The sequence below is a fragment of the Spodoptera frugiperda genome, chromosome 27, assembly GCF_023101765.2.
Source record: "Spodoptera frugiperda isolate SF20-4 chromosome 27, AGI-APGP_CSIRO_Sfru_2.0, whole genome shotgun sequence".
Classification (NCBI taxonomy): domain Eukaryota; kingdom Metazoa; phylum Arthropoda; class Insecta; order Lepidoptera; family Noctuidae; genus Spodoptera; species Spodoptera frugiperda.
In genome coordinates, this window is record NC_064238.1 from 94,539 (window position 1) to 118,966 (window position 24,428).

At 36.4% G+C, this 24,428-nt stretch overlaps 4 protein-coding genes across 5 annotated transcripts in view; 2 read left to right on the forward strand and 2 right to left on the reverse strand.

The window, feature by feature from the left end:
- LOC118281678 (phospholipid-transporting ATPase VD) overlaps nucleotides 1–5,222 on the reverse strand; it is a 44,735-nt gene extending 39,513 nt beyond the window's left edge. Inside the window, exon 1 of the mRNA XM_050705411.1 lies at nucleotides 4,013–5,222. Within this exon, the coding sequence (XP_050561368.1) occupies nucleotides 4,013–4,824 (812 nt within the window). The 5' untranslated portion in view covers nucleotides 4,825–5,222. The remainder of the gene's footprint in view (nucleotides 1–4,012) is intronic.
- Nucleotides 5,223–5,925: 703 nt separating this feature from the next.
- Nucleotides 5,926–7,780, forward strand: LOC118263272 (rab GDP dissociation inhibitor alpha). Its single transcript, XM_035575157.2, has one exon. It carries the CDS (start codon nucleotides 6,030–6,032, stop codon nucleotides 7,359–7,361), a length of 1,332 nt encoding a protein of 443 aa, XP_035431050.1. The 5' UTR covers nucleotides 5,926–6,029; the 3' UTR covers nucleotides 7,362–7,780.
- Nucleotides 7,776–12,753, reverse strand: LOC118263271 (beta-alanine-activating enzyme). The gene is made up of 6 exons (XM_035575156.2): nucleotides 12,277–12,753; nucleotides 11,357–12,189; nucleotides 10,401–11,268; nucleotides 9,505–9,820; nucleotides 8,391–8,654; nucleotides 7,776–8,312 (listed from the first exon to the last, which is right to left on the reverse strand). The coding sequence occupies exons 1-6, from the start codon at nucleotides 12,504–12,506 to the stop codon at nucleotides 7,926–7,928; spliced, it is 2,898 nt and encodes a 965-aa protein (XP_035431049.2). The 5' UTR covers nucleotides 12,507–12,753; the 3' UTR covers nucleotides 7,776–7,925.
- Nucleotides 12,754–15,254: 2,501 nt separating this feature from the next.
- Nucleotides 15,255–24,428, forward strand: part of LOC118263653 (protein kinase C-binding protein NELL1) — a 47,412-nt gene continuing 38,238 nt past the window's right edge. For both annotated transcript variants that reach the window (XM_050705412.1, XM_050705413.1), the window contains exon 1: nucleotides 15,255–15,402. In XM_050705412.1, the coding sequence (XP_050561369.1) occupies nucleotides 15,339–15,402 (64 nt within the window). In that variant the 5' untranslated portion in view covers nucleotides 15,255–15,338. The remainder of the gene's footprint in view (nucleotides 15,403–24,428) is intronic.

The window sequence follows — 24,428 nt, forward strand, 5'->3', positions numbered from 1 at the left end:
AACAGGTAAGTTTACCTCAGCAAGAAAAGAGAATAAATTAGCGTGACCTAATTAACGAGCGGTCATTAATAATGATGAAGGTTTTCTAGACGTAAGATCATTTGCTTTACTGGCAGGTAGGTACACTAGGTACCTCCCTATTGGTCAATTTTCTTCGTGAGTCAGTGCGTGTATCAAACAATTGTTTGCGTGTCAACAATAATTATTGTAGCTTCGACAGTTGCCATCAACACGAAATAAGTGTGAATTGTGAAAGTATTAAGTCAATGTAAGTAAGTTTTAAAAGATAAAACTTATTTAAATTAAATCGTCATTTTTACTTTCCAGTAGAAATTGTCATACGATTTGATTGTTTGCTTAGTAATCAGGAAACGTTTACCAATATTAGTTTACAAACACAGACAACAACAAAGGCTGCGAGTGCCGGCCTTGAGGTCTTCACCGAACAATCTCAACAAAATCAATCGAAATTACATTTAACGAGGTGTGCGCGTGAAAGCTTTGAACTTGTACGATGTTTGTCGAACGTATGAAACGTTTGACGTGTAATCGATCAGCCGGCTCGTGCTCAAAAACAGCCGTAGTTCCGGCCTGCCGTTTGACATTGTACTCGTTTTATCTGTGAACACAAATACAAGCCAAACTTTCCTCTTTGTGACTAAAATGTTAGTCACATAGCCTACAGCCATTTGCATTTAGTGTTGACCGGCTGCCAATATCTAGAAATTGATACGACATTAGCTTGTATATCCTACATAGTTATACGGTTTAGTTGACCGTTAAAGGCAGAATGATGATAGATTTTCCTGGTATGTGTATTACGGATAATGTTCTCACGTGATGCCCATTTACTTTAATCAAATCTTATTACGCTTTGAATGTTATTATAGCTCTGCACTTATTTCAAATTGATTTGCGATGCACATGTTTTACTTTGATAGATAGAAGATGCATACCTTCGACGACAAACAAAGATATATTTTGTAGCTTATTTTTCAGATAGTTACACCAATGTTAAGTCGTAAAAAGTAGTTAATAGAACAATATCTCAAAGATAATGTGTTAAACTCTCTAATGGAATAAATAAATATCGGAATAGTTTACGGGTAAACAAGTTAGTTTCCATGATACGCTTATAATATTTATGGGTAATTTATTACTCTAGTGGCCGAACCGCCTTACCACTTGCTGTGGCAAACATCATAAGAAATTCACCGTATATGTCGAATGAATTACTTATGCGTTCCATAGACACGACACTGGACTTGCGCTCCATTACGAAAAGGTCGGTAGTAACGTTATTCCATATTTTTGGACCTAACTAGGACTACCGCTCCGCCCACGCTGCCGCGATTAAATTAATATCCTATGTGTTAATCGAGGTCATGGTCTATCTTTATGTCTAAATTTCATCAATATCTGTGGCTCGGAGCTTTGACTGTTTTTAACTTGTTAGTTACCATTTACCATAAGAGAGTGCAGAATAATAATGCAGAATTGTTGGACACGATGAACTCAAATTTTGCCAACAATAAATCAGTTTGTTTGTTTATGTTGCCAGTTCAACATAAACAAACACGAGAAATAAAAATTAGGATAGTAACTAAACAGCGATTTACTCTTATTGTGGGTGGTTGAACTTCATATTAGTTACAGTATGCCGGGCGCGTACCATTTTATTTTGCATTTGCATTTTCTATAACTAACCATTTTCCTATGGCCCTAAATCCCCATGGTGAATGCATAATTAAACGTTAGTATTTACCCTTATATCGGATGTGTCCTCGGACGTATCCTCGACATTATCGACCGCGTGTCGGAGTTAACGCGTAAACCTGCACCGCCTTGAGGCATCTCCGCTTGATTAATTGACGCACTTGCGTATAATTATGAAGAACTAAAGCGTATTTTTGTGTAATAAAATGTCATGAGATATACTACTTATATTGTATTTAAGTATAGCTTAGAATTGGGAATATTTCTGTGAGTTACAGAGCGGCAAAAAAATATTTGTTCGATTGTTTTGAGATTTTTCATATAACTATAACAAACTTTTGGCTTGTTGTCAATTAGATTTGGGTTAGTTAGTTACACTGAGTTTTATCCAGATTCAGCCAAATATTATCAGTATGTTACAAGGAAATAATGTCGGTTGTCCGTTCTCCACAACCGCAACCAGACAAGGATGATAGCACATTATTTATTTAGAGTCATTGTCCTGTTTTGGGCTTAATTGTCATGGACGTTCGAATACGACAACCGGACCGATGGCTTGATATAGGTAATACGCAACTGTCGAGTTTGAGTGGCGCAGAAATATTTAATATCATTACCATTAATTGCTGCGGGCACTGCCGGAATCTACATCCGCGTGACCGTGACAAGAGCTCGAATTTAAACCAAAAAGGAGATTACGAGGGTCGCAATTTACATTTCGTTTTACGTTGTTAACCGTTTCGTGACGATGGCTCTTCGCACCGTGTGTACTGGTGTACACAGGTGGTACATATATAAATACTGTACAATAATTCTGTGTATTCAGGGACCTGCACGCATTGTTTTGAATAACTGGCACCCTCTAAATGGCACGAGGCCATATTTAGCGCAGTATCACGGATTGGCTACTGGCGTAAGCAGTGGTTGGATATTAAGAGGTGATATTTAGCTCGATGCCTTGTCATTAGAAAGACCTAGATACCAATATCCAGGACGAAATTAGGCTTATGGTGATGACATTTAAAATAATGGGCGGGTAGTAAAGTATAACTGGCTCATATATCAAGTAATTCTTGAGTGGGTGTCGTAAATACAGTACGGACGGCGACGTCACAAGAAAAACTTCTAGTGTCTACATTCTAGAAGCTTTCGTCCGATCGTTATCGCGCCTGATTTAGCCGATTAACCGAAATAAGTACCTTCGGCGGTAGCACCGTAAATGATTCCATCGCTAATCAGTAGATTACAAGCCCAAACTATCACACCACTTAGCTTTAGTGTACACAAACAATTTTATACAACACACTTATGAAGTTATGATAGTGTTAAAGGCGAAACAAATTCAGAATAAGGATTTTCCTTTTAACTAAACTAGTTACCCAACATAAAACAATAGCCATTGTAGTTAATATTGGGTGATATTTTCGTCAATATTTACCGGTTCCTACACTATTTTTGGACAATAATAGTTTATCCTGGTAATTCTGGAGTAGGTACCCATTGCATCCAATTCGACCCAGTTGAGCAGAAAACATCCAGCCAACATTTCATTACTTTTGAGTAACTAGTTAAATCAAGTTTAAAATTAGGCAGATATAAAAAAATATGATACAGTACCTATGTATTTGAAATTTAGTAGTGTATTACACTGGCTAATGGTTGGATCTTTTCTGCGTAACAGGGTCTAATTAGGTATTTTAATACATCATTTGTGAAACGCAAAGGGCCGTTTATCATACTGTTAAATAAATGTATTTATCAATTGGAATAAAATGGCAATTTGATTAGCTGCCTTATTGCATTATTTTATTGTTTAAATTTTTAATGGACATTTTATGTGCCATATAGAGATATGATTAATGTTAATTGCATCAAACAAATAAACAAAAGGATCTCATTTAAACATGTGTTTATTTATTTTAGAGCTTGTTATTGCTTGAATACCTCATAAAAGATTTATGAAGGTAGATATTTAATTGAAGATTTTTAATTTGTTGGATTAGAAGACTAATTTTTATGTGTTTGTAAGCTCAGATAAGATTTAATACCAAGTATAACCTTTTTTGTGTTATGTTATTGAGATTTTAGGGTTCTATACTATTCTAGAATAAAGATACAGCGACTGTCACAATAAAGAAATAGGTACTTTACACATTCATAACATTGGTAATTATTTTATGACAGTTGTATTGAAAACTTGTTTTTATTAATGTTTATTCTGTTGACATGCCTTAATAGTAATAAATAAATAAAACCATAATAAGTACATAACAGAAAAATGGTATGCTGTACTCACTTTTTGAAGACTCTGCAGAACGAGTTGTTTATTCTATTATCAGAATTATTTCTCCTTCTGTCTTCAAATAAGTCCTTGATGGCCGTCACACCGAGTACAAACAACACTGGCAACATGGCCACTTCTTTACCGAACGCACTGATCGCAGGCACCCAGTTCAACAACACTATGAATATAAAGTACACATTTGCAATTCTGTGGAATTGTTCAAATAAATTCTTGGGTAAAAATGATAATAAGGTATATTTTGTAGTCCTAATTTTATTGTCGCATCTTTTCCCGTTAGGATGATCTTTGAGAGGCGTTTTGTCTGGCACCAAGTGGTTGGGAGTGATGATGAGGTGCCGAGTATCAACAGTGGGCTGCTGGCGCCGCAGCAGCCAGAAGGCCGCTCGCCTCCAGGGGCTGACGACAGACGTGCGTCGGATGGTGTAGATGGAGTCGGAGCGCGACGCCTGCCGGGAGTGCATCCGCACGGAGCCATGGCGCGGCTGTGTGGTGGGTGGCGGCGGGTCGCGGTGTCCTGGCGGCAGGATGAAGTCTGTGCGGCTGCCGGCTCGGCTGTGGCCGGGGCCGCTGGTGGGCCGCCCGCCCTCGCCGATCTGTCCATGGGACAGAGCGCGCTGGTGGCCGCGCATCGCTGATTTGAGTGATGGTCTCGGAGCGGTGGGATTCCCCGCGAGCATTGGAGTGCCTCCATGACTTACAGATCTCGAGTGACCTTTCGGTTTTGGAAACAGGTAAGTCTGCTCTGGAGCCCCGGGTAAACATGGCACAGTAGAAGGTGTCTCTCCACTGCCTTCTGTTGACATTTTTATTCATTTGAACGGAGTTTACCCCACTTTTACCTTTCATTTAAAAGTGTTGTATCGTCACACCGTGTTTAGACGTATATGTTGTTACTGAATTAGGGATAATGTGCCGTACGAAATCAAACATATGGTAGGAAGTCATCCGTTCACAGATTCACACTTCACTAACTCAAATATTTTCGAATATCACGAAAAGAATAGACGAGTCTTGTTGATACATGGGTTTGCATATTCTTAGAAGTTTGAAAATAATTGTTTGATCACCACAGAGCGATTACACACGACAGAGTACGAAACTTAAAAACAAGCAAAAAAGACGAGACAAGTAACTGACTGAACTCAATGACTGACTGTCTGACATGACATTTGCTTCTTTCCTGCTTGGTCGTTTGACGTATTTGACACATGACGTGACATGACATTTGTAGGATTGCCAAATGTAAAATCGTATCGCATCGTTGCTATTTATTGAACAGAATATGCTCTATTATTAATTTCTGATTATATTACTTTTATAAATATTTTATTATTTAATTTGTTTATATATTATATTCTAAATACCTACTTTAATTCTAATTAAATAACTACGACTGTAGGTACTCGTATATTATGTGAAAAATTATAACACAACAACAATAACCGCAAAAATCCTCTCTTAACCGTTAATTTCATTATTAAATGATCTTGAAAGGACAAGGTTAAAATTTTATTAAATGTATTTGACACTTCATGATTTGCTTTGTAGATAGTCGTTATGGTTATTAAGGTAAAACTTCACTATCACTGCTGAAAGTCTCGCATAGAATATTAACATTATTTTTAAAGGTTGGTTTTAAAGATTTGTTTTTATTAAAGTCGTGACTGAATAAATAAATGTATATAAGCATATAATAAATATATGCCATCAGCCATGTAATGATAGCATAATATAATTCATCGCGGTAATATTTGCATTCCACTTGATAGGATATTAATAATTTAAATTAATTATGCCTAAAATAATTTTTGATTGATTCTCGACATCATTATATTCCTAGTTGCCACGTAAATAAACAATGATATCGACTGTTTTCATAATATTTGCTTACGCAACACTAACTCACACGTCGTCGTCATCGAAGTCGGCCATATTCTTTCCGACATTTTGACATTTACCACCCGGTTAGCGTTTTCGTATTGGAAAAACTTCTCATAAATCCCTCAACATGGATGAAGAATACGACGCAATAGTTCTGGGAACGGGTTTGAAGGAGTGCATCCTAAGTGGAATGCTTTCCGTGTCCGGAAAAAAGGTATTGCACATTGATCGTAATAAGTACTACGGTGGTGAATCTGCGTCAATTACCCCGTTAGAAGAATTGTTCGCAAAGTTCAACGCACCGGCTCCCGATGAAACATACGGTCGAGGTCGCGACTGGAATGTAGATTTGATTCCCAAGCTGTTGATGGCCAATGGCCTCCTTGTGAAGCTGCTCATTCACACGGGTGTGACTCGTTATTTGGAATTCAAGTCTGTGGAAGGCAGCTATGTCTACAAAGGCGGAAAGATTTCCAAGGTCCCCGTCGACCAAAAGGAGGCGCTGGCATCGGATCTTATGGGGATGTTCGAGAAGAGACGCTTCCGGAATTTCCTTATTTACGTTCAAGATTTCCAGGAAGATGACGCCAAGACCTGGAAAGACTTAGACCCGAACACAGCCAACATGCAGTCGCTGTATGACAAGTTTGGTCTCGACAAGAATACCCAAGACTTCACTGGGCACGCACTGGCCCTCTACCTCAATGATAACTACCTCCAGCAACCAGCTATTCAAACCATTCGCCGTATTAAACTGTACTCCGATTCCCTTGCTAGGTATGGAAAATCTCCATACTTGTACCCTATGTATGGTCTGGGAGAGCTGCCTCAGGGCTTTGCTCGTCTCTCTGCTATTTATGGAGGCACCTACATGTTGGACAAACCCATAGATGAGATTGTCCTTGGAGAAGGTGGCAAAGTTGTTGGTGTGCGCTCTGGCAATGAAATAGCCAAGTGCAAGCAAGTGTACTGTGACCCCAGCTATGTTCCTGACCGTGTTCGCAAGAAGGCCCAGGTGATCCGTTGCATCTGTTTATTGGACCATCCTATTCCAAACACGAAGGATGCTCTGTCCACTCAAATTATCATTCCTCAGAAGCAAGTGGGCAGGCATTCTGATATCTACATATCAGTGGTGTCATACACACACCAGGTAGCTGCCAAGGGCTGGTTCATTGCTATGGTGTCCACCACTGTTGAAACCAATGATCCTGAGAGTGAGATCAAGCCTGGCTTAGATCTGCTTGGCCCCATCCGACAGAAATTTGTGTCGGTGTCAGACTACTATGAGCCCATTGATGATGGTACTCAGAGCCAGATCTTTATTTCTGAGTCATATGATGCTACCACACACTTCGAGACTACCTGCTTAGATGTGATTAAAATATACAAGTATGGAACTGGTGAAGACTTTGACTTCTCCAAAGTAAAAGTGGAGCTTGGAGAGGAGGAACAGTGAACTGTACTTTAGTATCATGTTTATGTACATTGCTTGTTAATTTTATATTTGTTTAAGAACTGTTCTGGCAACAATAACAATACTCCAGGGATTTTGGGTTAACAATATAAGAGCTTATTGTAGGTCAAGTATTATGTATGTACAATGCTCCCAGTCGTTCCAAAACTGATTTTATGCATTTTATTGCCAAAAATGAAATATTATTTAAAGGAATTTATACTTTATTTATAGCTGCTTTTTAAGTATACAAAGCTGTATGATCTGCACAAGTGCTAGGATATTTGTACCAGAAAGTTATGCATTCCAATTGGATAATTGTTTGATTCTGTAACCATATCATACTTATAACAAGTCAAAATTTATGAATGCTCATTATACCTATATGTTGTGTAAGATCATAAATAAAAGTTATAATTATAGAGGAGTGTTTTATTTTGTAAATAAATAGTAACAGGTACATGACACATAACAAATTATTATTAATCCTTTATTGGAAATTTATTCTTAACTTGTAAATAATTTACATTTTATACCAATTTATTGATAGACTAGTTGAATTGGATATCATGATTTGAAAAGGTATCTAATTGAATACAAGTGGTCATCCCTACACCCAACATAAATAAAGTCACCATACATAACTGGTGTTGAAAATATTTCATTAGGCAGACTGTATTCTTCTATCAAAACTCCAGTTTCTGCTTCTAGAATACACAGCTTCCCATTATTTGATGCAGCCAGTATTAGTTTATCATTCAAACCACTAGGTGTTGAGTATACTGGGGATGTAAGCTGGGTCTTCCAAAGAAGAGTTGGTTGGAAGTTTTTAACAGCAAGACTGTACACACACTTATCATGACAGCCAAATACCATTTGCCATTTCAGTTTATCGATTTGCTTTATATACACTGAAGAAAACACATTTCCTTTTACACCCTGGTAACTCCAAATCTGAAATTACAAATTATAGTCATATAATATAGAAATTGGCAGTAAATAAAACTGGTAGGTATAGTGGTTACTGGTTACCTTGATACCCTTTTCCACAGTTCTGCAGTGTATATCGCCAGATACTTCAGCGAATACTACGTATTTATCGTTGTCATATAGAACAGGGCTAGCGAAGACCGGGCTCCCCAGCAAGCCGCGCCAGGCCACTGTGTTGCTGGTGGTATGGATACAGGCGCACACACCTGACAATGAGCCAAGTATCACGTACTCTTCCTTCGCAAGCACCAGGTCAGCAGATATGGCTTGGTCGCAAATGTTTATCGTAACATCTGTCGTTCCTGTCTAAAAATGAAAGTTATAGTTTTACTAGGTGTTCATGTTTCAAGCTTTAGTTACTGAAAACTGATATTCTACCCTAAATTCAAAGTAGAAAATCTTGTGTAAGTGAGAGAGACCCCTTCATCTTCCCCTGGCGAGTGGTTAAGAAGATATTTTATCCCCTGGCGAGTAGTGATGTTTTGGTGGTGGAATATAAGTACCTAACTATCTATCTAATTACATAAGCCAGCGACACTAATACTACTTACAACCTACATAGGTACCTAGCACCATACGTAGATTATGTTTTGAACTACATATAAGTTGCTTTGTTCCAACTGCGTTAATATTGATATACGCCCACTGAAGTAGAATAATGCGAGAGCAATTAAGTTGGAATATTATTGTATTAGTCATACCTACATAATGGATATGATAATGTAGGTAACAGACAGCTCAATATATGATAACGTTCTGATAACAGGTCAATGATTTAATAAATCGATAGATTGTTAAGCGAAAATAAGGAGAATGTGTTAATCACGAACAACAACATATTAATGTATAGGTAATATATTAATATCAGCGTGATGTATTATCAAAAATTGTTCAAGCTGCTCAATTATATGGTATTTAACACCATTTATTATAGGTATTATTTATAGCGAGCTATAAACAGAACATTAAATATTAATAATATATTGTAATGGTAACAAGAACAAGGAAGTAACGCTTTATGATCAAGCGTTACCTCCTATTATATATTATGATCATATGAATGCCTTACGCTAAACACCACATAAACAAAAAGTATTCCAGTGCAACCACTATGCTTTAAAATAAAAAGTGTTATTTTGATCTAAAATGGACATACCAAGATGTCAAGACATCTAACATTGCCGTCGTAAGAGGCGACATACAGCTGCCCCTTGACACAGACCGCCTTGCTCTTGATCATGGAGTCTATACTGACTCTCCAGTTCTCCTTGAAGGTGTCCAGACAGAAGCAGATGATGGTGCCGTCGTACCCGCCGACCACGCCGCACGGCGGAGTGATGTCTGCGTCGTAGTAACACAGGACAGCAGCTTCGATCCTCGACTTTATCAGAAACTTGGCCTGGAGCTCGCTGGTTATTGCGTCTAGTATAACAATCTGCCCTGAATGACTGCCCACTGTTACATACAGGTTGCTGGAAAAGTAATAAGGTCGGATTGTAAGAGTTGTACATCTTGAAGCTTTAATTTAATAGGTGGAATTTGGAGGATAAGGGTCAGGAGTTTCTGCGCCATGCGCTATGGTTATTCGCACCACAGTCAAATAATATTTCATAGTATGTCCCTTGGATAATAAAATGTGTTTTTATTTTATAGTACGTGTCCGGAATGGTGAAGTGTCACTTGCTGATTTGCAGAGTAGAATGTCCAAATTGTTATTTCCGTCGTAAATGACTCGATGATGTCAGAAGTAGAGATAGTTACCTAATTTCGGTACATTCATAAAAGGCATGATAATAATCATTATATAAACTTTTTGTCTAGGTACTATTTAGGTACACAAGGTGTAAAGGTAATAAGCATATAAAATTACATTGTAAGCAAATTAATGAAAAATAATTAAAGGATCAAATAATATTCTTGTGTCAATAATCAATTGGTTGCTATGTAAAAGTAATAGGCGCATTTTATTAATAAACTACCTTAAAAATAGTAAGTATTAACTCACTGTTCCTCAAGTGGTAAATAATGCTATAACAATATGGGTATACTTACTATCCTGACTGAAACAATACTGGTGAAGCATCCACACATTTGCCCGTGTCATATCTCCATATTGTAGCAAACTCTACAGAGCTGATTGACCGCAGACTTGATCTCTTCACAAACTCATCTATAGCAGCAGTGTCACTTTCATTCCTCGTCCGTTTAAGACGCTTTCTCGATTTAGTCTCATCCATACATAGCTGTTTATAGGCTATCTGCATGATCTCATCTATAGTGTGCTTCTGTGTCATTAGGTACGGAAGAATCAACTTTCCAAATTGTGGACAAGCTAGGGACAGGCTGTTACAAAGAGATATAGCCAGAAAAGATGTACCACCCAATGCAAAGAAGTCTTTATCTTTAATTTGGTCATATATAAAGTTTGTACCTATAGTAGCCTTCAGTTCCTTCATGAAAGACACTTTTATCGAATCTTCAGTTAGTGGCACTTTCATCAATTTTTCCAACATGCTACACAGAGTATATTTTGATACTTTCCCATGAGAATTGGTGGGTAAATTATCTACCCTTATAATTTTGTCAGGCCAATGCTTATCATCAAGTTTGCATTTTAAAAAGTCTGACAGTTCTTGGCTGCTCAGTGTCTCTGATGAGAAGTACACAGCTAGTAGCATCGGTTTTGGTAACCAAAGACATGAACATGTTTTTACTCTTGGACACTGCATTATAGCAGCCTCAATATTCATCAAGTTGACCTTGTGCCCAAACCTCTTGATGACGTCATCCCTTCTTCCTCTGTAGTATATAGTGCCACTTTTAACTTCCCCAATGTCACCGGTGTCCAGAAATTTTAATGAATTTTGTTCCTCGCGGCCTTTTGATTTATTTAGAATGACACATTTTCTACTTTTGCTGACTGAAAATGAAACAAAGTATGAGTGAGTAATATAAAACAAGTGACATTACACAAAACATTAGGCTAATCTTATTAAATAGTAAGTTACCTAATATAATTTTCCCTGTGTTGGACTTTCCCTTGTGATCTTCAATTATGATTTCTGTTTCAGAGAGACAGTTACCCAGGGGTACTTCCCTGTCTGCTGTAATGGTGTTCAGATCAAGTTCAGCAACACTAGCCCAGCATGACATCTCGGTGACTCCATACAGAGTAAACAATCTGGTCTTGTTATGCAAGTGCTTCAATTCCTTTATTCTTTTAACACCATTGAAAGGTTCTCCGCCAAGTGCTAATATTTTAAGAGTTGAGTTTTGACTTAGAATTTTGTCTCTAATGTCTGTATTGGAGTATTGTAAAAACTTTGATGGTGTTGTTTGCCAAATTGTGATGGAATTAGCTTTGTTTTCTGGGAACAACACATCTGTCCGGTCTGGTGCAATAAGTAGAGAGGCTCCATTCATACATGCTAGTAATATTTCTACCATGGACGGGTCAAATGTGAGGGGTGTTGAGAAGAATATGACATCTTCTGGGGTGACGTTAAACATTTTAGTTAAGTCATCTATGTTTGGCTGGATGCATTGAATAGGAACCTGAATTTGTTTTGGTTCACCTGTGCTACCAGAAGTTAAAGCAATAAATGAGTGTTGAGGCACATGTAGAATATGTGGCTCATTGCCATTATCAAAGTTATAAAAACATATTATTAAATCAAACACTGCAACAATTTGTTCTGGCTTTTTACCAAACACCTCTGCATTAGGATCTTGATCATTTGTCCTGATTGTCATTATAATTGTGAATTCAATATTTTTAGCTAATAAATCTACATCTTGGTTGGGGTCCACAAACATGAATGTTGTGCAATTTTTGTGGGCTCTGAAATAGTAAATTGTTATTTTTAAAACAAATGATTTAGTTTCTTACATAATCAGTTGCACTAAGACGACGATAGTAAGTACTTACGCAGCTATGATACATGGTATGATGATGTTTCTTTCTGAAACTAGTCCAATTACGCCTCTGTTACATTGCAGGAGTTGTAGTTTTTGTGATAAGTATTCACAGACGCCGTAAAGCTCTGAGTACGTGTAGGTCTTGTACACTCCATCCACGTAGTGTCTCACGGCGATGTTGGATGGATACTTAGCACACGTGTCTACGAAAACATCATAATAACCCCGTTTTACTTTCATTTGCGTTGTTTTCTGATTACGATCGCTAACAATTTATGTTTTATGGAGAATTCAGGGACGCCAATTAGAAAATCTACCACATGAATTCTTCCGAACATAATACTTGCGATGTTATAAAGTTAATCAGTTGGATTTCTAAATAACATGGTAAAGAGGCGTAAATGTTTACAAGATTTGATTTTGTTTTGAATTTACAATCGATCCTAAACAATGCTTGACATTTCATTGCTGACAATGTCAGCTGTCAAGTTTCTAAATGTCTGAGTTTGACAGCAATAGTGCCACAGGCTGTTCTTCAAAAATGAAATCGAGTTGTTCAAATATGCTAGAATTCGTTGTTTTGAAAAGGGCCTTAACATAATACACTTTTACATTTGTAAGACGATAAAGAAATGCTTGAATAAAATTTTAATTATTTAATACGATAAAGAATGGAATTTTTGATTGGATTTTTTTTTTTTAGTTAAAATGACAACGGAGCTTATCTTGCGAGCTTAAAGGCAGAAATATAATTTTAAGATTGCATGTTATTTTATTACTGAGATTTCAAAATCCGGGATCTGCAATACTGTAGATATTTTCGGACAATCGGTGGGAGTGTAGTGGGGTATACTTATACATTTAACTGGTCGACAGTTTGTTAAAATTAAATGCTTAAGAATAATACGAACTATTACATGCCCCATTACAAACGGAGATTCTTGATTGGTAGTCTTACTTTTAAATACTCATACTCTGCATTTATATTCTTTGATTTATTCATTTGTGAAATTTATTTCAGAGGGCTTAGTGCGAGTTTGTTTTACCTTAACGTTTTCAAGTTGTTTATGAAGTTTGGCGCGTTCAGCGATCTGATTGCCTAACTTTAGTTAAAAGCGGTAACGCTTCGATTGCGTTATTGTAAAAAAAACACACACTAGGCCCGTTGATCATAAAGTAACAGGAAGTTGGTACTTCAGACCGGTTTCTTTAGAATTAAAACAGGCCGCGGGTTTTCCCGCAAAATCTTTTTGATTCACAAATATCTGTCTCGGTCTTGCATCCTGCACCTGGTATTCCTGTTAATATATGCACCATACATGAGTTATGGCAAAAATAAAGTTTAAGAGATACGTCTAGATATGTGAATGTTGTACGCTGAAATGTGCATAGATACTAATTATTACGAATATAATTATGCCATTTCTTATTGCTAGGTTAAGCCATTTCGAGATCCAGATTCCAGTTCAGACTACGAGGAAAAGTTACATACTGTTGCGAAACTGTGATAATTATACCGTACCTATCAAAAATAATAGTTTGTTACATGCGTTGTTATACCTACAATCCACTACAATCAGTCTGTCGTATTAAGTTCAATTAATCCATTTAAACTATTTAATAATACCCTTCTTTTACCACGGATATCATAAGAGTCGACTAAGGGACTACACATTTGACAGAGGTATGGGTACTGCTGCATTTTGTGATGAAATAAATCTGAACCTTAACATGCGATTTTTCTCGCGTAGCGTAGAGATTATCATACACCTTCACCTTCACTAGTGGAGGAGGCGTATAGCCAGGCAGTGGTAACTATGGGCTGTCGATGTATGCTGCACGATTTGAAAGTTATCAAAAATTAACAGTTTAAATAACGACAGCTAACTAATATTTTAACTGCTGCACTCAGAGACATTTAAACATTTTACTTAAATATTTCTTTAGTACCGATGTTGTTCCGAAAACAATTGTTAAGGACTGGGTTAAGTAACCATTAAATTACTCTACGTAAGGCAGTAAGTAAAATATTAGTTTTTGCCTATTTAAACTTTAGCTAAATAAAACATTTTTCTATCTTTGTTTTGGTTTCCAGTTTAGATATTGCTAGACGAAATGGCTTCCTGTGTCCAAGTGATAACGATCTATTTTCCAATAACTAGGTCGTCTGCGTCTCGGTACGAAGTCTTGACAACTGCAAAAATAAAATATGAATAGAAATAATATCAAAAACCAAACTCCCGTCTCTTTCATTTCTTTTTATTTTCCGCAACAACGAAATGAGAAAAGTATTGTAACTTTTGCATAGCCTAGTTTAGGCCCGGAAAGTGAATTTTCAGAATTTCTGTAACCATTTTCAGAGACTCGATTCAATTATTGACAGGAAGGCGAAAAATGTAGTTATTTCCTGTTTATTTCAGTGCGCTTCATTGAAGGCTCGCGTTGGCAAGGCGAGAGACGTGAACTCAAATCGAATAACTTAACATTTAGAGAGAAACTCTACACAAATAAAAATAAAAACCCTTTTCATAAAATACAATTTTAAAATGTGACGACTGTCGCTACGATTGTTATTTATGTGTACTCAATCTGTCAAAAAAGTTAGTTATACTTTTCAGTTCTCCGTGTGTCAGAAAATTGTATGGGAAAATTATTTGGAAAAGTTTGTTTACAACATGTTGTATAAGTAAATTAATAGAGATTTAGCTTCATCTATATAAGTACTGCTTGAATTTCATCGCAGTTCACCCCTCAGTTAAGATCGAGTTTCTAAGAACGGGGCGCAGAGGCTCTGCGGCTGAACTGACCTAAAACGTGTTCGGCAAGAGAACGGGCCCAATCAATTAGGGGCGGTCAGCGATCCGCCAGAAAAGAGGGCAGCGCGCGCGCTCTCCGAGGAAACTCGGGAAATGGTGGCGGGGGCTGTGCGCGGGCGGGGTGGGGCGGGGCGGGGCGGGGCGGGGCTGCTGCCGGAGGGTGCGTGTCCGAGAGGCGCGAGCGAGCATCGATCGAGCCGCGCTCAGTCCGCCGGGGCGGCCGGCGAGAGCGCGCGTGTCATGCGCTGCCGCTGAAATGGCCGGCGCTCGGGCGCTCGTCACCGCCTGCTGCTGCTGGTGGTGGCTGATGACCGCAGCCGGTGAGTACTCCCATCATACTCTACTCTCGATACTCGGTACAACTTTTCACCCGATCAGCTGATTCTCACGTCGTGACCTCCAGAACGGCTGATTTCGTCGACACATGACTTTTCACGATTTTCCCCCGGTGTTGCGTACGTTACATGCTTTTCGTAGCGTTTTCATGAAAACGGTCGTGTTCTGTGTGTGATTTATTTACGAGCACCCTTATACTTACGATTGAAATAGTTGGTGACCAGGTGCGATGCATGGGTTCCAATAATTTCTATTAATTGAATTGGATTCAGGTATCTGTTGTTAACATCCTTAAGGTTATGTTAAGCCTTACAGCTCGAAGTAAGTGGAGACGACATGTAGCTCTGATAGTAGTCGCTTGATTAGGCGAAGGAATATTATATAATAGTGCGAGTGAGGTGTCGCATGCAGTGCCGGGTGCCGCCGGGTGCCAGCAGCGCCGGTGGCTGGCAGCAGGGCAGGCTCGTCCTTGCAGCGACCACTGGCTAAACAAACGTTGATATTATTACGTAATGCGACGGTACAGTGACACATCTGCGTCAATATTGATCATAATCACGCCACTGTGGACTGAGGAAGTAGGATTACATGCAGGCGAGCCGCGAGACGAGCGCAGACACCTGCCGACAATCGGCCACTGTCAAGTACGCACGGACATGCGACACCTCGTATTATTACTATTTAGGGGGACCATTCTGAACACGCCGTCTGTTGTCATACAACGCACACTTACGAACTCGACACACACGTTCATTGTAAAATAAGCGTTAAAGTATTAAAATAATTGCAAAATTTTGTTTAGTAAGTTTTAAAATTTAATCCCTTTTAAAAGACTTCAACGCGCTAAGTTTAAATTATGTATAGACCTCACTGCATTTTTTGTTTGAATATTGTTAAGATCTATGTACATAGCTTTTTAAAATACTATTTCAATATGAATTGAAAGAATAGATTACCATTTTCAAATATGCATAATATTTTTTTTTACTTATGGTATAATGTAGGTACCGTCGGAGCCTATATTCGTTTTTGCCAAAATATTTGGGGGAATTCCGCCATTATATTTTTTAGAGCTGATAAAGGAGTATCTAATGTTTGTCCTCCAATGATGTAACATATTGATATCATGCCGAATTATTTAGATATTGCTTGTGAGTACCCGCGACAGGACGTCCGTCATAAAATTCGTACCTTATCGATTGATTACAATTTTTTGCTCATTTAAAGACGAGAAGTAGAGTAAATTTGAGTATGTATAGAAAGTCATATTGCAATGCAATTTAATAAAAGTTAAACAATTTGTTTCAAAGTCTCAACATTTAGTTATTCTTTTGTACTTAACAAAATACATTCAAGTACATTCATGTACTCATTGATTCATGTATTAATTTATCAAACTACATGTACACGTAATGTACTCCGAACAATTATTTATTATCTAATTATATGCTACATCCCCTGAGAACATACTCAAGAAATATGGCAATCGATTGAATTAGAACAAATATTTGTATCATTCACATCTTTTACATAAAAAATCTATTGACACGATAAGTCTTTAATACCACTAATTAGATTATTGTAAATATATGCATTTTGTGCCATAGAAAATATAAATATCATTGAAAAAGTTTTGCCTAAGATAGATTGTCTGTACTATTGGAAGTAATTAACCGCCATACTCATAGTCATTCAATGTTACCTTAATCCAGTCCTTAGCAATTGTTTTTGGAAAATATCGTTTAGTTTAAGCAATCATAATTTAAATGTTACCGAGTACGGCAGTAAAGTAGGAATCGATAGCCTATTAGTATATAACCAATAACTAATAAGTAGCAGTACAAAGTTATTTCATTCAAATGGTATAATAAAATCGAAGTATTATGCATACTTTAAGTACACATAAATAATAAACAGTTTTAGTATTTTTCAAACGACAATGTTGCATTTTTATTGCAATTTTCTTACTCACATTAAAGGCGGATTATTATTATTATTTGACATGAAATAATTTATGTTTAGGAAACATAAACCTTTAATACAAATCATAAATTTTTATAAATATTTTAAACTTGATAGTCGATGCATTTATATTGATGTTTAAATGCTTATGTAGCTTTATGACATTTATAACTTTTTGATATGATATTTCTTAACGTGATGAAGAGAACTGAGCATTCAAATATTATTATTATCTTTTCCTACTGCACTTTATAAAATGACTATCATTGTTAGATCTAAAAAGAAACAAAAATTCTCCAATGATATGCTATTTAGTAGCTAGTTTACTTTTTAATCATCTATCCTTCATGCAAAGTTCTAATTTTATTATCTGCTTAAAATAACGCATCTTTGGCAGAACCCGATTGTTCCTTACTCCGGACAAAAGCTAAAAGTTTCATTAATATAAAGTTCAGCTCTTCGACTTTGAAATTAACGACCCAGTTACCAAAGAAAGTTTTCTTTTTAAAGTCGGGAAACTGATAAGTGAATATCGTCGTTTATCATCGTTCGGGTGACACGAGAATTTTTAACTTTGGAAAATGTGTCAGTAAACATTCTTAGAATGAATTATGGTTGCCGAAATATTAGCCTGTATGTTAGGCTCGACATTATATTGTTCTAGAAACAAAAGCATTCTCACATATTACCCCAGTGTACGCTAATAACATGACTTGGAAACGAAACCCGCCTATACGCGTGGCTCCGCTATTTTAATATTAAATCACGTGTAGGTATTAACAAGATTTCCTTATTAAATTTTAATAAGATTGCCTCCGTGTTGTTCCCTCACCCTCTGAGCCTCCTTTTGCAGTGTTACGTAAGATTCTCATTGAAGTTTCACTATCTAGTCCCGCGAGCCGCAGCCGCCTCCAGCCATCTCATTCAACTTTTATTACTTTCGTATTGTAGGAAACTTCGAGCTAAGAGCACTAATCAAGAATTTAGTGCCTACCCCTTGTTAAGTAATGGTATTAACTAAGAATTTAAACACAAATTAGCCTTCTTTGTAATTGAAAATAAAGGGTTTCTGTGAAACGATTTACTTTGGATGCTTGATTAAAAGGGATATTTTAACGTAAGTTTAGAGTAATTATTTCACTTACTTAAGTATCTATCAAAATGTAAGGGGATGGTAGGAAGTTTCAATAGCATTTTAATGTAAAGTGGCTATCATGTCGTTGTTTTTATTTCGTACTTTAAAAGGGTAATAAATCACTCATGTTAAGAGTCACGGGGTTAAGAGCACGATGTACAATGTAGGTTACAAGTTGGCAATAAAATTTTAAAACGTATCAAAGCATAATTTTATTGTTTCGGTGCCAAGTTTTGGCAAGTAACGCACTTTGCACACAACGCATCAAGCGTAGCGGGAACGATTTTTAATTTTATTTGTACTGTTCGTTATTTAAAATTTATGGTATTATGCATTTAAAAACTAACTGCTGCACTCAAATATATTTAATGATTACTTAAACTAATTTTTAGTAACGATTTTGTATCAAAAATTTTGCTAAGGATCGGGTTAAATAACCATTAAATGACTCTGAGTACGGCGGTAAGTGTTTTAGGATAACTGTTTATTTATTATTTACATCATTATCCCAAGACTTTCCCTACTGAATAATGAATGGCATATCAGCAGGTTAGATAAGCGACCTGCACCCTCTAGCCACATTTTGCACAAAAATGTACCGTCTAGAAGCACCTTAATGACAGACATAATATTATGTGGTATGTGATCACACTACATAGTAAGAATTCTGTTAGTAACAGCGTGCCCGCTATCTAATCTATAAATCTGTTTGCTCAGAGTAATCCTTTGTTAGCCGCGAATTCTGCCGACAATCCGGTAGACACTGCTTAGTGCAAGTGTCCTTTGAATATTTCTTATCAAATATAGAACTAATGCTATATATAAATTAGTAGTTATTTCATCTTTCTGACTGTACCATAGAAAACACGTCCATTGATGTTTTAGAATGCATATGTAGCTACCCTGATTAGGTCAATCAAATCGGCGAAAACTCCTTGAGTATGAGCCTGAGGATATTTACTACAAAAATTACTTAATTATATAGTAATTTTGGAGACACGAACAATAAAACAGTTTAAAACGTATTGCAGTATTGAGTAAATATAGTAGAACCAAGTTAAACCTCCATTAACATAAGAAAATTAGGTACATACAATTTGTAAGTGTATAAGTTTTTCACATCAACTGCATTATATTCTCAGAAATCGTTGGTCGTGAGAACGTGTCACTAAAACAAATACAAAAGTATTTATGTACCGCTGTACAACTATTGACTCTGCCACACTAGATGCATCACCCCTCTAGTTACTCTAGTAAACTAGATGTTATGCACCAAAAAACAATATATCTACGGTTAAAATTGCAGAAAAGTTGTTGTTTAATCATGTAATCAGTAGGTACCGAAAAGTTTATAGAGAATACACGACTTCAAACTAAAGTTCATAATACATAACCAAAATAAGTATTTTGCATGACAATTTTTGAGGAACAGTCGATTAGACGAATGAGCGGAGGATTTTAAACTGACCGAAATTACCCTTAGGAACACTTGGTCTAAATTAGCTGGCGAACCAATCTACTTACAGCTACATAAAAAAAAATATATATAAGAAAATCTAAATAAATTAGACCATATCAGAAGATGGAAAACGATTCAATTTCCTACATATTATTTACTTGTAAAAGGGCAATTCGGTGCTAAATAACCGTCAGAATCGTTCGGTACTAAACGGTGGGTCGTTATATTTTATTGGAGCCATAAAATACACCGACTATTTATTGTAAGGTAACAATATCTATTTATATGAACATTTACTTAATGATCGGGGCCCTGAACTAATAATGTCTTTCATAGAAAATGGAATGGATAAGGTATAACTAACTTTTAATGCAGTGAAATTACTATAAACATTTTCGAGGAGGTATTTGTATCGCATTTGTAAAATATGTATCGACACGCCTTTTATCCCCGAAGGGGTAGGTAGAGGTACACATTACGGCAAGTAATACCACAGAACAATGTACATCCAATTTGCTGAAAAATTTAAAAACCGAAAATAGCCCAGTAATGCTTTGAATCGAACCCGAGACTTCTTGACCGGCAATCGCACTTACCATCATTCAACCAACGAGGCAGTGCATATGTAACTCAATGTATTTGAAAAATACATTTTAAGTTAAGAAAGAATGAAAACAACAAAACTATTTTCTCTTTTTCTTCAACTTTGTCATGGCGACATTCAAAACGTACCCCGCAGTCTTCAATATCAATAAAGTGCTGAATTGTATCCATCAGAGATATGTAGATAGGACAGAACTATAGTCTACAGCAGTTATCAAATAAAACGTTTGTCTTCCATCAACGGACGTTGACCCTTTCGTTTGTATATTTAGTTTTTCATTTGAAATTGTGTTCGTCAATTTAATATTCCACACGAAACACGCAGATAAACCGACTAGATATATTTATCAGTCTGTACAAATACGTCATAGTTTTAGAACTAAAATATAAAAAGAAAGTAGAATATACAAAGTTCACAGTTCGTCACGGTTGAATAATAAAATTAAAAGTGGAGATCGCGTGCCTGCACTGTGGCCGCGCGGTCTGCGGCCCGGGCCAAAACACAGATACTGGTTACACGCAAAACATTAGGTTTTACTGAACTAAATTGTGGAGAAAGTATTCATAATTATATGAATACTTTCTCAACAATTTATAATAGGCTCAAAAATAGGCTTGATTTTACTTATTAACTTTTCCAAATAAAAATATTTATTAGTTGGTATCTTTTATATAGTATTTATCTTCAAAAACTCATCTATAATCCACTTATTCGTAGTTTCATAATGTAAACTTTTCATCAACTCTTCCACTTCAAATAATGTTTCGTCTAAACTTTCATCCTATCTGAATTTTAAAACTGACAAATTCAGACTGGTTGAGATTCACAAATATGTGATGCAAATGTCTGGAATATTGAGATGAATATTGTATGAATACAACGGACTTTGGACTGTTAAAATTTATTCAAATTCTACGAAATATTTGAGCGCATAACCGCTACATACTACGTACGCACTGGTACTACGTGCGTGCTACGACAATTCGTAGCGCGTAGCAACGTCTACAGTAGTCGCTGTAATACTGTTTTAAATTATCTAAATAATTGTATACTTTCGTTTTACATACTACTAAATGTATTTAAGACGCTGAAGACCACATAGTTTCGCTCACATTTGAGGACAAATTTACATTGTGTAGGTGTAAAAGTATGTACATTTTGAAAAGGATAAACAAGATTTCAATAACATTTTCATGTTTTGAAACAGTATAACATACTTGTACACACATTACTCGTATATTTTTGTGTTGTAACTTTAACATACGATCTGAAACTAGCACCATATTACCGGAAGACATAACACAGGCTAAAGCGACTTCGCGAACTTTGTATCGCATTTTTACGAGTATTATCAAACGTGAAATAAAAATACCTGAATGTTAATACCGCTGAAAATGTTACGCGGAATTTTATTTATTAATTCGCCGTATAGGTAACTCAGTAAAATATTTACAGCGTACAGCGTACGTCGAAATGTGGTATTAACAAAGTTACCAACTACGATATTCTTGTTGTTAAACTTTCGGTAATTTTACCAACTTTCACGACGTGGGCGGTACTGTTTTCAAGCGTACATAAATTATATTTCGTTGTCAAATTATTCAGTTATGTGTACCTGTACGGTTGACTGACGTGTTCCTTACGAAGTGGGTCACCAAACTTATTAAATGTGGTATTAGGTTATTAAATACGGTATCGCACCAATCAATCAAAATGAAACGGCATTGATGTTATTTCTGAGTATTGTTGAGTATTTATTTGCTTTTTGAAATATTTCTTTTTAACTGAGCTATAAATGGTATTCATATAATTATCTGACATGTAATGATTAGATCATTATGAATACATGTAGAAACAGAAACAAAGATAGTCCATTAACGTTTAAAACATCCCAAACTTCCCACAGTGTACAATTTGTATTTCCACCGAGGGCAACAGCACCGGATGGTTACCGCAACTAATAAATTGTATCGTAACGCAACTCTGTGCAACCCTTTGGGGATTATTCCAACCGCCACATAATCCCAAAAGTAGGTTTTACCCAGCGGCTGCCAATAAATGTAACGACTAAATCCACACAGTATTATCGACAGATATTAATGTATCCGTATGTATGTATGTTTATTTTATTCAATCCTTGGCATTGACACATTGAAGTGTAGCGAACCTGCCGTTTAATATTTCATGATACACCGGCGCCGTACCTCACATTTCCATGAAAAATCGCCGTGAATATAATTTTCTTAGAAAATCTGACCGGTGACGTAATGCGGTCTATTTCCATGGCAGGAGAGACAGGTGTCAGCAAGGAACCTTGGCTGGCTTCGAGTACTTGACGACAGCAATTTCCATGCATATTGAATGCTCCTTCATTTCCTATAATCGCCTTGTCTGTTAACCTTCGCTTTATGTTTGTTTTTTTTTTGTCAAACGATTTATGTTTATTGAATACAAGCTGCGGTTCCGACTGCATTCGCGTGGAAGTTAGTTACCCGTGTTTACAGTAGCGTGTTAGAAAAAGTGAATTGTGGACACAGTTGTCGACGTAATCATGTTCGTTACCACGAAACAACTCACTTTTTATTATTTTTTTTTGTTTGGTGCAGTTTGAAAAGAAATATATGATGTAATGGCGCCTTGGCAGTAAGATAACGCAGCAGGAGGGTGCAGGCGTCGCATTGAGCGCAATGCGGCGCTTCTACTAAATCTAGTTTGACCTCAGTTCACGGCCGCGATATAAGTTTTAACTTTTAAAGTAAATTAAAAATGTTGGTGCATTGTTTTATTTTTTAGAAGTTGCGACACAATTTTTATTTGACGTATTAACTATAAATTAATCGTTTTTCTAATTATTAGTTTTTTTTTGTTAAGATTGACAGTTTATTTAAGTAAAAAAAAATACTAACAACTTGTAACTAAGCGATATTTTACTCTGAGAGAAACACACCCACTAATTCAGGGGTAGCGAAAGTCAAGTTTTCTCATTGCAAAGTCCAAAATTGAGAACAAACAACAGAGAGACAGAGAGAAAGGATTTATATTCAAATGAAATAGAAGTCCATTTGTTATTTCAGACGGCGTTTCGGTTTAAGTAAAAGTAATGCATATTAAAAAGATTAACTGGAAGAATGCCAACAGGGCCGAATACAGGGTGCAGGTTAAAGTTAGATTAATACTCCTACTAATGCGGTTCAAAACATGAGGTTTTATTTACAATACGGTTACCGGGCGACCGTCCCACCCGAAACTAGATTATCGACCACGCAATTACCTGTACATTATAATGTGCTATCTTCGAATATTGATCGTTTTTTTAATAGTAATAGCGTAACATAGCATTGACCCGTACACTCAGTCGATTGATTTTACTCACTACGATTTGTAATTTAGTCATTAAGGAGATTACTTGTTTGATTACCTAATCAAGATAGTGTTTGTTTGGAAAAAATAGTTTTGTAAGAAAACTTAGCTTTTATTATTGTTACATTTTTTTAAAAGTCTTTTAAAACAACTTATACATGACAATATAAAGCCAATAATGAGTACCCAATTTTGAGATCTAACTTTCTACGTGTTTGGACAAAAAACATAAAGATGAAATATTTATGTATAATATGTTTCTGCTTATTATATTTATGTTCAAACACAAATATTTATTAATGAAATACGACCGAATTCCAAACAGTGCTTAATCATATACCTTGTGGGGTAATAGTTCGGTCTTTTGTACCGCAACTGGGCACTCTAGCTATGAAACAGTGCGCGGTAACTTACGGTTAAGTTATGGACAGGCAGAGTGTACAATTGTACAATTAGGTCGTCCTTACTCGCCTCGGTGTTTACCTCAGTT